The sequence below is a fragment of the Hippichthys cyanospilos genome, chromosome 13, assembly GCF_059441005.1.
Source record: "Hippichthys cyanospilos isolate Australia breed blue-spotted pipefish chromosome 13, RoL_Hcya_1.0, whole genome shotgun sequence".
NCBI classification, from domain to species: Eukaryota; Metazoa; Chordata; class Actinopteri; order Syngnathiformes; family Syngnathidae; genus Hippichthys; species Hippichthys cyanospilos.
The window spans coordinates 12692857-12707667 of NC_142381.1; the positions used below are offsets into that span (position 1 = coordinate 12692857).

The 14811-nt window shown below is 38.4% G+C and overlaps 1 protein-coding gene across 6 annotated transcripts in view; it reads left to right on the top strand.

The window, feature by feature from the left end:
- diaph2 (diaphanous-related formin 2) overlaps positions 1 to 14811 on the top strand; it is a 363565-nt gene that overhangs the window by 292813 nt on the left and 55941 nt on the right. For 4 of the 6 annotated variants that reach the window (XM_088432132.1, XM_088432131.1, XM_088432133.1 and 1 more), the window contains 2 exons: positions 12722 to 12814; positions 13978 to 14043. In XM_088432132.1, the coding sequence (XP_088288258.1) occupies positions 12722 to 12814; positions 13978 to 14043 (159 nt within the window). Of the gene's footprint in view, positions 1 to 12721; positions 12815 to 13977; positions 14626 to 14811 lie in introns of those variants that run through there. The other 2 variants (XM_088432135.1, XM_088432136.1) reach the window with 2 other exon arrangements.

Consider the following 14811-nt stretch of genomic DNA (forward strand, 5'->3'; position numbering starts at 1 on the left):
AGAGAGATACAACATAGGCTCTTTAAAGAGACAATATGTAAGATTTAGACTCTCTGTGGTGAGGGGGTTCCCGCTTTGCAGAATTCACATTGTGGGGTTGTTTCAGTCCCCATCAACCGTGGAAAAGAGGGAATACTGCTGTCTTTACTGAGGATAAAAGATGTCATACTGTCAGCATGTGTTGTAAGTTGAGACAGCCCTTCTATACACTTTTAAATTATATCATAATTAACCAACTCCCAAAAATGCAAAAACTGCTGAGATGCTGATGCCTTTTTCTTACCCCCCCCCCTTCATTGAGAGAGAAAAACAACAATCATTTTTCTGTTTCCTGTTTGAACGTGAGCTCACCCAAATAAATGGCTAGTAACAGCTTGCAGGCACCAGTCGGGATTGTTTGGTGGTGTTTTGCCTCTGCCAAGGTGTTTGTTTTGAAACTTTGGAATAGAATACTGTTTTTTGGTTTGTTTTTTTTAATTCTTTGATCACATGACAGCTGGAATTTGTTGAGTTGCGCCCCGTAAATTATTACAGCATCCAATTTCATATAATTCCCTAACTTCTTCAAAGGGCAACTAAATATCAGTACCAGAAATTTGTCAGTGCAAATTTATTTTTCCATAATGTATACAATAGATGATTACTGATCATACATTTTTATTTTATTTTCACCCACCCAAAAGCATGTTTTTCTTCTTCCCACTGATCGCCATATTCAAATTGATATAGGTCCATCGATTGAGATCTGACTGTTCCTGTGAGTCTCTTTAGAGTCCCGTTGGCACGTTGACAATGATGCTCTCATTTATGCATCCTGCTTGTCGACCTTTCACACCGAGGAGCAACTTGTGTATGCGTGCATGCATAAATGCAAGTTCCACACACAAAAAAAGGTGTTTTTGTTTCAAAAGCGTCAATCGTACTTGCATTTTCATTGTTCACAACCTGACACTTATTTTTTGTAGCAATTTTGTCATACAGCTGGTTAGGATGAGGGCCAATGTTGCCCTTCAGTAGCGCTGATAAAAAAATTGTGGCCCACCCGATATTTTGATTTCCCATCCGCATGAATCCTTCATAAAGCCAGCTTGACTGTAGATGCTTTTATCAGGGCAGTTCAGTTGAAGTGCTAATAACTAATTGACATGAGCATATCACACTTCTAATTATTTCATTGTACGCGTACAGAGTACGTTAAAGTGACCTTTTAGCTTGAGTGTTCCTATAATACGCTGCAATGCAATGTCGCGCGTGTAGATATGAAAATTGGTGGATAAATTTTCATTTATTTATTTTTTTTTCCATAATGATGTTTTCATTTTATTGCTAACATGCCCTGAAGCATGTTTGAGAGTCGAGTTTGAAACCCATGACCTAATATAGCACGATTAAAACAGCGTCGAGCCCATTATAAACAGATGCATTCACTGAAAAATGAGTCACTTAAATGATATTAAATGATTTATCGTTGTCATGCATAACATTAATCAAATAAACTAGGGAATTTGGGGAGAAAAAAGAAAAAAAAAAAAAAAATATATATATATATATATATATATATATATATATATATATATATATATATATATATATATATATATATATATATATATATATATATATATATATATATATATATAGGTCACATGTGAATTTTCCCCCTGTTTGTCCTACATTCACTCCTGTTTGATCTGAAGATTGTGACAGTTGTCTATCGTTTTTATATTTAGTGTCCTGAAGCACATATGTATTTTTTCCCTCACATGTCAACGTGTTTTGCGCGCGCCACGTGAAGCCAAAATGCATATGCAGCTGACTTACTTGCTCGTGGCTGACGGCTTCCTGTCAGCTGTGACGGAGGTGTAGGGGTCTGAGATTGATGGCTTTGTGCTACACTGACAGCTGCAGGTAGGCAGGAAGGAGTGTGCGCACACCTGTGTCACAGCCTCAGCCGTGCTAGCTGATCATAGGCGAGCGTTGACAGGCAGGTGCGCTCTCGCCGAGTTCCTATTGTGTCTTCCGCAGCAATACAGATGTGGCAAACGACGGTAACGCTGCAGCTAGCTTGTCGAGACATGGGGTCAAGACCCGTGAGGATAAAATGAATGCTTCTTTTATCGTCGCCCCACCTTGGTACTACATTTCAGTCGAATAAGTATAGATTTTGAACCTTTCATTCCCAGACATGCCCTGTGATCGAGTGGCGACCAAGACTCCAGCTCACATGAAGCCCTTAACAGGACAAGCACGATTGGAAATAATTAAACTGATATTCTCTCATTCTAAGGATTTGCATCTCACCACAAAATGTAATGTGAAATGCAAATTATTTAAGGATGGCAATTTGAACGTGGAACAATTCAATTTGGTTCGACTCAGTGGCATTACAAATAATCAATGTTGGGTGGCTTGGTTTGGGAAGGAATGATGCAATCGCTTTTCTTTGTCATCTTACTGAGAGAATATTTGAACGAACTTGTCACTGCTGGAAATTTGTCATATACTTCTAAGCTATATGATTCCAGATAAATGTACTAGATGCATCTCTGTATATGTCAAAGTGGAGTGATTTGTTTTGTTTCGATGCACTCACATGTCTCAAATCAAAAAATGATTTTGTGGTTCAAACCAGTGTTTGTTACACCCCTGTTTATTAATGGTTTAAATTAGAGCTGCAGCTGTTGAGCTTTTTTGGTATTTGGAAGGCCTCCAGGAAATGTAATTGAAATAATGAGTATTTGGATAAAAACTTTTTTTCAATATATGTTTTTCTTTGGTAGAAAAAAAAAAAAAAAAAAAAAAAAAAAAAATATATATATATATATATATATATATATATATATATATATATATATATATATATATATATATATAATACCAGCCTGATAATGTCAATAGACTCTATGGACTACTTTCTAAAGGTAGGCTTTGTGATGCAACCTATTATTAGATAGGTTTATCATGTTGATATATCATATGTTGCGCTGTACCTATGATTTCCAGCTTCCAATAATGCTGTCATAATGTGCTCCCCCTTGCTGAAAGGCGCCTTTGAATATCAATAATTTATGGGTGGAACAAGTGTCTAATAATTTCCCCACCCACACGTGGATCTCACCAGTCACTTTCCAGTCAATCAAACTTAATTACCTTCAGCAGAAATCATTGTCAAATCTGTTTAGCTTTCAGAGACATCACCGCCGTCCGCAGATGCAAACAACTCATGTGGACTTTAGTTCAGATGTTATCTGGATCCAGAAGTCAGCATTCTCAATCCAAACGTGCCACTCATTCCAAATGCTGCCCTGGAGATAAGAGGCAGACTTAACAGACGTCTAATGAGCTTAGACATCTCTTTCATCGAAATAACCTGAGTGGCTTGAGTAATACTCTACCTGTCCTGTACGTAGCTACAATAGCGTCATAAAATGGAATGCAAGTATAATAAAAACGGTCTGCGCAGTTTCAACAAGCTTGATCAACGTAGTTCCTGTGACACTTTTAAGGGAATGCTTTCCCGCTGTTGTGTTTTCAGGAATTCTCTAAAGAGTAAGTGTGTTTTTATCATCAGGGCCTTATAGCTTGCCCTGAGGACAAAATAAAAAGTAAAAAAAAAAAAAAAAAAAAAAAAAATCATTTTGGCAACTGTGCAGAGAGAATAAAATGCAGCAGAACCTGGAATGACACTCAGTAGAGAACAGAAGCAAAAGATAAGACAGAATGTTCCAAACATTGAATTAGCAGCACAGTGTAAAGCTTCTTTGAAACCATTCACATGCTGTCATTTGAAACCTAAAGATGTTGAAAACCTTTTCAATTTTTGAACGCCTCTTTCATGATGATCTGCACCAATCATTAATAAGTTCTTCCTTAGCTATGGCCCCACAATTTAAACAACTTTTTTAAATGCATCCAATTTTGACTATGGGAATATCATAAACCTCCATGTTTTTTTGTTTTGTTTTTCGTCACAATTACACAACATTTGAAGCAATTTAGGACAAAACTGTTTAATTTCAGTTAAAACCTGCAGACAGATACTTTATCATATATGCGAATGGGTCAAAGCATATTTTCGTCAGACAGGAATCTTTGGATTGCGTCGCAGCCATTGACTAGTTCATTGTAATGTGTCTATAACTCCCATAAAAAAACCAAATTTTTAGATGAGATGCATAATGTAGACTTACAGTTTATACATAGTAAAGTAGTAAGTGTAGTATAACTCTCATCTTAAAACGAACATCCCCACATTCACTTTTATTCGTCATCAAAACAACTAAGAAGAGAAGCTTACAAAACATTAGAAAACTGATCATCGTCCTCTGCAAAATGAAAATCAGCTAGATTTCACCTTCGGAAAATGCGCGGTCGTGGGTTGGGCTCAGCTGGGCGTACTGACATGGCGACCCCAGAAAGTATGTCAAATGAACATCTGTCAGAGGCTCCCTCTGTGTGCCTATGGTGTTACTGGGCAGAACTATTGGAAAACTCATAGAAATATGGATGGAAATAGCAATATGGAAACTCAGCGGCGAGAAAGTGAAAGATAGTGGAGGTAGGAGAGTGCTGGTTGCGACATTGCATGCATCTCTAGTCCCCCCCCCCATTTTACCGCCTTACACCCTCCCCTACTGGTTCCCGCTTGGGACCTGGCAGCATCCATCCAGATGGAGGGTTTATTTTTGTTTTTGTTTGTTTACTTATTCATGCATCCAGCTATTCGGGGCATCGCATGGGCTTTCGTTCCACCACGGAATGCAAATCGCCACGGCGGCTAATCCACTTTCATCTCTCCCTTGTTGCTTTTTTGAAGGGGGTCACGATGGCCCTTATTTCTCTCCTTTGGGCACACACTGACCAGATATTCTCTCTCTACCTGGTGTACGTCAAAACACATATTTCAACTTGCAGCCACCTCCCACGTTTCCAAGACATTCTTAGCTTTCGGCCTCCATTCCCTCTCCCACTCTGGTTCTTTGCAAGATTTTATGGCAGGGCCAGAGTTGAGGCGATGCCACCCCACTCCCCCGTCCCTTTACTTTTGAGTTGGAGAGGTGTAGGAGGTGTCACAATAAGTAAGTATCCTTAAAAAAATGTAGGCACATATACTTGTAGGTTAGGTAAAGTTCTTCTCACTCATTTTTCCAACTTTACGCTGCATATTCGCAAACATGCACAGGTCCCACAGATGCTTAACACTACTTGGTAATATTTGATTTTCAAATATTGTGTCAACAAAGGTTATCTCAAGGACATTTGAATCAGGTCAAGCACTATAAGAAAAAGTGTTTGAACTTTGCATGAAGTGCTTCATATATTCAGTCATTAAGCATATAAATCATATTTTCTCAGTGGTCACCAGTCAGTCGCAGAGCAGTCAGTCACTGTCAGCCACATAAGCCGAGTTTTGGCGCACCAATGTGCATTTTTAAATCGGCACCATTCCTCTTGATGACGAGCCATTTTTTGGGATCAGTGATCTCAAATGCAGCAAAATGTAAGATATTAATCTTTTATTTGCAAACAATAGTAAAATATATCTAAAAAAATAGTGAGTTTTTTTCTCAGAAAAAGTTTGTGAGACTATGAACAGATTAATTTGCTCAATTAAATGCAGAGCTTTGGTGACATAGACATTGGTTTTCGATGAAAATCCAAACTAGTGTATCCCGCGGGTTATTCCGACTAAGCTCCCGTTCTATGCTTCTCGGTATTCGTTTGCTGTGCTGAAGCCATGTGTGCATTTATGTCACTCTACAGTATAATGTACCACATCTAAGGTAATGGAATATCTTAAAAATGGCTGGTATGCTTGAACTCGGCCTCAGAAATGGTGGATGAACTCTGACTAGAAATGAAGGTGCACATTAAAGGGCTGTCTGAAAACGTTCCTCAAGTTGTTGTGTCAAAGCTTTTGTAAGGTTTCACCGTTTTGACTGCAGGGGAAATGGGTAAAAAATGCTTTAGAGAGAGGTAGAAGGAAGACACATCAAACAAGTGCATGACTGCTGTCCTTCGGGCACTTGTGTTGCCGGTAATGATGTGTGTTGAGTGCGTGTGCACGTGTGTCTCCGTCGCAGCCCAATAGGCTACTGAGAAAGACCGGTCTTATACAATAAAAGGACTGGACAGCAGTGCGCTACTTGAAAAGGGGAAGCCGAGTTTAGCGGTTACGCGTTTGGGCAACAGAGCTTGAATTTTGGTGCTTTAAAGCCAGCGAGTGATGAGATTAAAAGAAAGCATCATTACAGCCTCTCCACCTGGCCATAAGGAAGTAGCCCTCCTCCTCCCAGTGAGGCCTTTGTTTCACGGCTAATGGGTGAGGTTAATTGCACAGGTGACTTTCTGCGGGTGAACAGATGGCCACAAATGTGCTTAAAAACCTGACACAGAAAGCAAGTCCAAAAGAATAAAAGCAGGTAGAGTTTTCCTCTCCCCTCTGCTTATTTCATCCTTCTCTCCCTGCTCAAGGAGGTTGACTGAGGTGAAGTTAAACTCTCAGCCAGTGGGTTCAATTCATCAAGCACGTGGCCTGTAACCCCTCATTAGATCTCATTACAGAGCAAATTAGATGCAGTATGAGGCTATTTAGAGGATAGCCGATCGTCCACACCTCTGCTATGCACAATGATCCTCATGTTTAATATTCCGAATTCATCAGACAACAGAAGGTAGAGATTCTGCCTGTACTCTGATGAATCTGAATGATAAAAGCGGAATATAGTGTTAGTTTAAGAAAGCCGCTCCAATTGGGCAAAGAGATTGCGCAATATCCTGCTATGTAAAGTAACATTGCTTGCACTCGCTCACTCTGTGCTTCCTTGTCTGTCTTTTGTGTAGCACAATGCTTTTTTTTACAGTATGAGACACTCCATTTTTCAATTTGATTCTTTGCCTCATGTTTGGGAGCGCTCCAGTTGCATAACAACAGCCGCGTGTTCCTCATAAACCCAAAGAGCGGCGCTGAACGAGAAAAGAGTTCTTTATCGTCACACTTTTTATTCGTACTTTGCAATACAGGCTTTGTTAATGCAGACGGAGAGAAAAAAACGATTCAAGTCTCATGTTTATGTCTTTTCTCACTTTTGGTCGTAGTTTACGGAGCACTCCTGGACAGACTTAACAATAAATTCCATTTACACAAAACAATTGGTGAATGTCTCTTGTAATACATTGCGGTCGTCCATTAATTTTCGTGTTTATGCTGTATTTATTCTGGCGTGGATATGCCACACTGCTATCAATTTTTTTCTTGCGACACACAGTGTGATATCATAATGTGCTGTAAACAAACGTCTACCAGACAGGAGCTTTAAAATGTTCCAGAAATTACTCACCTAACTCTTCCCCGAAGAATTATTATTATGATGAACCCATCAGAAATACAGCTCCCAGTCGATGCAAGTTTTTTTTTTTCTTCCCCCCTTTTAGAACAACATGCAGGAGGTGACAAGTAGCAAATTGAATTTACGAACAGACTTTGTTGATGCTGCTGCATAATTACAGGAATGTCACACCTTTGGTGTTTATTTTAAGAAAAGGGACATGATCAAATCCTTTGAAAATATGCTTTTTTTTCTCTAAACGTTGTACTTGGCAAAATTAGAAAATTCATTAAGTACACCTACACACTCAAATTAGATCCAATACAAGAGTAACCAGTACATTTCCTGCGATGAACTTAGTGAAAAAATAAAACATGTTTTTAACCTTTGTGTTGGTATTTTGTCCAAACATTGGATCTTTACATCGAAGGTATTTCACAAGCTAAAGCACACTAGGGAGCTGAAATTTCACCCAGATGGTGACAAAATGTCAAAAGTTCAAAATGGCTTGAGCACTGCTATAATCATGTGAAAGAAAATGACCCCAAGTTGTCCAAATACTGAACAAGGGTTTAAATAAATATTTGATGTCTATAGTCGTCATTGGTATTGAAAGAGTTAGTTAGTTAGCCCATGCAACCTATATATGGGTATTTACCAATATAGAACTGGTCATTGAACTGTATTGAAATAATATTCAAAGAACTTGTCAATATTATGCAAAGCAACGATAAGCATTCACTGTACTCTACAGTAAGTGCAACAAGTCTTTTTTGTTTTGTTTTGTTTTTTTCTGGTAATGTTAATCAGCTCAGTTTGGTTTTGTTTTCAACATTATGCATCTAATTTGTCATATTATGACCGTCTGAAAACAAACTAAAATTGGTCAGGTTTTTTTTTTTGTACTAGAATTTGTCTCCTCTAAGTGACCTTGACATTAGTATTCCCCACTGCTTTCATTCCATCGTTCTTCCTTCTGCCGTGATTCATACGTTGTTGTTAGTCTTTTTATTTTTTTTTTGTGGAGTACAACTCGCTTGTCATTGCAAAAACATTGGTGCCATTGAGATGCTCAGTCCTGTTTTCAAGCTAAGTCGAGGCATGGCGTTCCTTTTCCCGCAGCATATGTATCGGAAATAATTAAATGTCAAAGAAGCTCTTGCTGTAGACTTTTGCGGAAGGTGTTTTACGACCTTGTTTCTTTGCTCGCTCCGCCAGTTGCTCCCCATAAACCACTCAGCCACCGGCAGGCTCATGGAAACTACCGTGGCATTTATCCTTCGATACCTTTTGTTCCTGTTGTCAATTTCCTCTCCCTTTTTGGCTTATTTTTATCATCAGTCCTGACGATTACCCTTGAACAGGAAACTGCTTTTCCCTCCAAAGCATTTATTTTAAAATGTGTTGATTAATGTGCATGAATATACATATATATATATATATATATATATATATATATATATATATATATATATATATATATATATATATATATATTTTTTTTTTTTTTTTTTTTTTTTTCCAACATTGTTTGGTATAAAGACCTACTTAGATTAATTAGATGATATGATCATGTCAACTTCGGTAAATTGCATGGAAGATGACCTTGCAAGTAGCCAGGGCGATTGCAATGAAGTAATTTCATGCAAAGAAGGAGATATAAAGAGTGAAATTTTATCTTAGGTTGACTGTCTTTAAGCTCCCATTCTGCTGTTCAATATATAACTCTCCAAAAATAAGTACTAGCGACTTTAATAGCATCATTACTGCATGTTAAAGCCGTCTGTTGAGGTGACCGCAAGGTGATCCGTCATTCGAAGGGTTTGTCAATGTCTTGGGTCTCTGCCCATCTCAACCCGTTATGAAGACAATTTCCCGTGAGTAGAGGAAAGATATATACATCCACATAACAATGCTTTGAAAATGGTCTCAACCTGCTACGAAAAAAAACAAACAAAAAAACACTGTGTCCATATGCCAAGCTAATAGTAAATAACCAACTATTATCATAGGGTTAGGGTTAGCATGTCTGTTTCGGTCATGTATTTTTGCAAAGTAAAAACACATGTTTGAAAATGTCCTATTTTCATTGAACACCAGAGATAATCAGTCTGCCTTCATGAAAAACTAGAAAAATCAGAGACTATTTACCGATGAGAGGCTGAAATCAGCGATTTCGGACAATTTTAAATTGAATAGTAGCTCTAAATGATTACTAGATTATTAAAGTCACTTTTAATTTTGAGAGATTTGGAGCATGTTAAGGGTGCCTTTTTCAATGTTCCCTTGCTACTTATGTTATTGTGGCTTCACACTTTTACAGATTTTTATTAATGACTATAACTCTGTATTGCAAGTTTACGGCGATATTTTTCTTTCAGTTTAACTTTTTTTTTTTTTAAGCAATATCATGAAAAAAATAAAATTAATTCATTCTACCTTTACTACACAGATTTTGCTGGACCAGACACACACAAAAAATATAGATTTTATGTATTTATTTTTTCAACAAAAGAAAAAAAAACAAAAAAAGGAAATTGATAAAATAATAATACAAAAAAAAAACGCATTGCAATCTGTACTTCAGATGGTCTTTTTGAGTGTGTAAATCCCACGATAAAAAAAGGTCATAGACAATGTCCTATTCTTTGGTGGAAGTACAAAAAAGTTTTATGTGTTGAGTTTACATAGTTTAATTTGAGTCCATATGCAGGTTTTTAAAAATAAGTTCAAAGTATGAAGGCTAATTTTCTGCTGCCTGCTCGCTTTTAAGCAGGAGTCCAACAGGACCTCGTTAATTGAGCACCGTTCGGTGACATGGGAGTATGTTTCCCGTTTTAGTCATTTAGTTTGTGCGTGTCTGCAGTGCTCCTCCTGAACCCCAGCCTACAAGGGCTCTGAAGTCTTGGCCATTACGAATGATGAATTGTGCTACAGTTAGGCTAGAAGTAGGACAAATTGATCAAAGTGTCAGGTGCCCCTTTGCGATGTCGCGGTCGGCCCGACAACAAAAAAGCACCAGAGAAGGAGCTGTCGAAAAGTTTCCTGTGCCAGGTGGTTATAGATAAATGTTTACTTGTCACCAGCAGTCACGCGAATGGCCTTCGCGAGCCTACATTCCGAAGCCCCCCCAAAAATCCCTGTTGTTCGTCGTCCATATTGTTGCAAACACGTGTTTTCTCGTTTTGAACCAATGGCTTCGCTATCTGAGTGTAGTGCTGCAATTTGAGATAAGCACTTACTTGGCTCAGACCTTTTTTTTCTCGCCTGATAAAGCTGGTGTAATTAAACTTGATTTAATCAGGATTGCTGTTAAGTACAGCGCACCGATAAACAGATACATCGGTTTCAAAGCAGCCCTTGGGAAAAAAAGGCTTTGAGGTAGACTGAGAGAGCAAAATTAGCGCAAGCTAAGATTTGCAATTTGAAGAAGTGCGATCGACAAGCAGTGCTTCTATTTTTAGTTTTCGCCTCCCCTGTTTTGCATGAATGATTGCAAGTCGGATGGTTTCTCGCAAGACTTCCTCTCCTAATGTAAAAATATATGACATTCGCCTAAATTAATAGAGCAGCTTCCCTCGTGCGTTTTTCTCTCCGTATCTCTCCGCGTCCAATTTGTCTGACTACTATGGCTTTGAAAACGGCAAAGGATTGATCATGCAACTTATTTTGGAAAGTAGAGAAAACAAGATGCAAAGAAACCTGACATAACTATTGAGCGGGAGCACTCATGTATGCAAAAGAATTGAAGACCCCGGCACCACTATAAGTCACCCTAATGATCGTAGCTTAAAATAATGCCTGTTCTGGACCGGAATGATGAAAAGGGTGGCCCTCTGACTCATTAGTATCGGGGCGTAAAGATAGATGACCCAGATATAGAACCAACCCTTATTTTTTTTTTTTTTTTTTTATTTCTGTTGAGCACCGTGCTGCATGTGGCCTAGCGCTCCAAGCGTCGCCCACCTGTCTCTTTAGCTATGTCAACTTTCTACTCGAATCCACTCCACGGCTTTGCTGCACCGTGGGGGGATTATTTTTTGAAGGCTGGTTTTGGTGTCATTAGCCCAACAGTGACAGAGGGCTAGTGCACTGAGCGGCGCCACACTAAGTCTTTGTAAAGAGCACTTAGCTCCCTTGCGTTAGCCACAAAAAGAGAATATCTGTCAGCGACGATCAGTGGATACTTTCGTCTCGAGGCTCCCCCGTCTGTATTAGTCGCTAAGCTTTAAATGTACTTTCCTCCTACCGGTAGTTTACTGAGAAAGGACAGGGATCTCAGACGCTTTTATTGTCAGCAACAGTGGCGACTCATCCTCTCATTTCTTTTATAATTAATGGAGAGCAGTCATTCAATTTAGCTGGCGGTTCAAGAGGATGGAGCCATTAGTCGCAAATTTGCCGTTCAATCAGGCGAGTGGGCGTGACTTGAATATAACAAGTTTTACTCCAGGACGGTCCACAACTTCTGAAAGAAGAGCTCTCTCGGGATCTTTCCATTTCAACATTATTTTTTGCAATGTAATGCAGGTTTTGAGTGGCCAACCAGACTAGACCAGTTTTACATTTTTTACTGACCGGGAAGCACATTTTTTAAGTGAACGTGTACTATTTATTCACTACCATGACACCGATACGCTTCAAAAATCGATTTCGACTGGCCGAACTAACCATGAGTCAATGTTAAATTTATAGTGTGTTTCTGGTATATACAGTATCATTCTTTCCTTCAAACAGTATATTCAGCAATGAGCCAATATATCACTTGCAGTTTTTTTGTATTTTACATCGATTTTTCCCATGATATCATACGCTACTGACTTGCATACTTGCAAGTATTTTCTTTGTTTATTTTTTTTTAAGAATGTAGCTTTCATTAAAAAACTATGTTCCAAAATTCATTAAGTAAAGTTTGTTTAGCTTTATTATAGTCTGCAGTGCAGTATTTCCATCTTGCGTTTTTTCACATAATGCAATGGGGTATGTGCATGCAAAAGTCAATGTGAATCGAAATGATGTTTATATCACAATTTTGTTCGAACATACCTGCAAATACATTTCAAGAAGTGCGCGCCAAAAATGATTGTGCCACATTGGGTGTTGTAAAGATATTTTGACGCAGGGAGGCCGAAAACAAATGCATACCCCATTTTTCAGATTTTTATTTGTTTAACTATGAAAATTTGGGATAATTTCGGTTCCATTTTAAAATGATATGGCACTTTGTGTAGATCGATTAAATAAAGTCACTTAAAAAAAAAAAAACACAAATGTGTGGTTTTAATGAAAAAATATAAAAATATAAGGGGTATGAACACTTTTAAAAGGCACTGTATGTACACACTCAGGCTGAATTTTAATCACATTTCTGTGTAATGTGTGTTGTCCAACAGAGGGAGATGAAACAGGAGTGATGGACAGCCTGATGGAAGCTCTGCAATCGGGAGCTGCCTTCCGCGATCGGCGAAAACGGACGCCACGTAACGGTAAGATAGAACCAAACCGCTGGGTTTCAATTCATGGCAGTGTGAACTTTACTGGTTTGCTCACTTTGCCACATACTGTAGTCGGCGATTATAGAGGCCAGTTTGCAAATGTTTCCAGTCTCAATTTGCTTGTATCCTTTGTGTGAATTTAGGCATAATTGTCAAGCGGACATGTCATAAAGAACTTAACATGAGGCCAAGTGTATCTCATTAGCATTGTCCCGTCCCTTTGCAGATAATAAAACACTCGTTAGTGTTTCCACACTGTCTGTCGTCAGAAGATGACTTTGTACAATGTGGTAACTCTCTTGTCGCGTCTGCCAAGATAACTTGCTGCATTGGAAAAGCTTTCCGTCATGTCGTTATCTGCTTTATTTTACCTTCATTAGGTGCACTGCTCTGCTTCTGATACTGTCAGTGGTGCATTTTATGGGTACACATTGCAACTGGCCAACAAAAACGCGATGAGGTTTTTTTTTCTATTTTTTAAATTGGTAATGATGATCTAATGAAATCTCACGACCAGTTAATTATTTACACTTCCGTTTGCATGCACACAACCATCACTCATTTTGTTTTGAAAATTTCCAATATTTGATGTTTCTTCTGCACTCGCTTGATTATTTGGATATTTGTCCATAGTTGAATCGCTGTCCTTCATCTTTATTGATGATTTTGTGTCTTACTACAGTCTTAGCTTAATCGAGTGTATGCATTTCCTCTTGTTTCAATGCTACTATGTAAGTAAAACAGGTTGTATTTTGTCATATAGTGGCCTTCCAGTCTTTTTAAACAACCAGACACTTACCAGATGTGAAAACTTCATTTGGAAAATTAATCTACCAATCTGTTAATTTTGACACGCTTACATAATAATTAATCACATGAATTTACTGTAGAATTATACTTTGTACAGTGGAAGCCACTATTTCATAAAATAGAGTATGTTTTACTGGTACTTTCACCGTTTAAATTCCATCCTTCCTTTTTAGGCTTTTGAATCGGTGTCACGGCATTTTATCACTTCTGATGATTGTTTCTGGGAGTTTCATTCTCACCAAAATAAATCTCCTCTAATGCTGTTTTCTCTTGTTCTCTCATGCGACTTGCCCTTTTTCCATCTGATTTCCTTCCCCTCCATTCCATCTACAACATTTTTCCAGGTGATCAAAGTCCTTCCAGCCCCAGCTCTCGGTGGCCGAATGCTAACTATGGTTGCAGAACCCTAGGTGTGTGTTTTTAAGTCTCTTTTTATATTCCATCTCCACACAACAGCACCCTGCCTCCCGCTGCTCTAATCCTGACTGCGTACTCACATCCTTCCTTGTGTCGAGCTGCTCTACTACACCCAGAGGCCTTTGCTGAGCTCTTTGGCATTGCTTTGCAAAGGCTAATGTTAAAATGCTGGATTTATGTGTGTATGCCAAAGAATGACACTAAAAAGCCTCATGAGCAGAAAGTAGCTGCCTTTTCTCTTTTTCTCTTTTTTCTTTTCACTGTGGAGCAGCTCAAGTCATCTCATGTCATGCTCTTAACAGTCCCAACCATGCCCCATCTTGCAGTATTCAAACAAAATGTGATCGCAAATTAAATTTTGTGAATATGTCCTTTGACACATCGCTTTATTTGTGTTGCGTTTGCAACCTTCAACAAGTACCCGAATATGTCCCACGTGAATTCTCACATGAATTCATCTTGAAAGATGTCTGAATAAGTGTTTATTTGTATGAATGCGTACATCCCGCAAGAATATTTTTTTGACTAAATTGTATTTAATTGCTTTGAACAAGCACTTTACTTTTCTGATTAATTGGTTGAATTCAGTTTAACTACTTGAGGGTCCTTGGGAAGTAGCACGTAAAAGATATTGAGACTTTGTTTTGAACTTTGCCAATGTTTAACTTTGCTTTAAAGTAGAAGGGCCCACTCATGTCTTACAAGCTACTGCTAAAATATTTTGAGGAAAGTAATGTTCATTAAGTCAAACTTGACTCAAC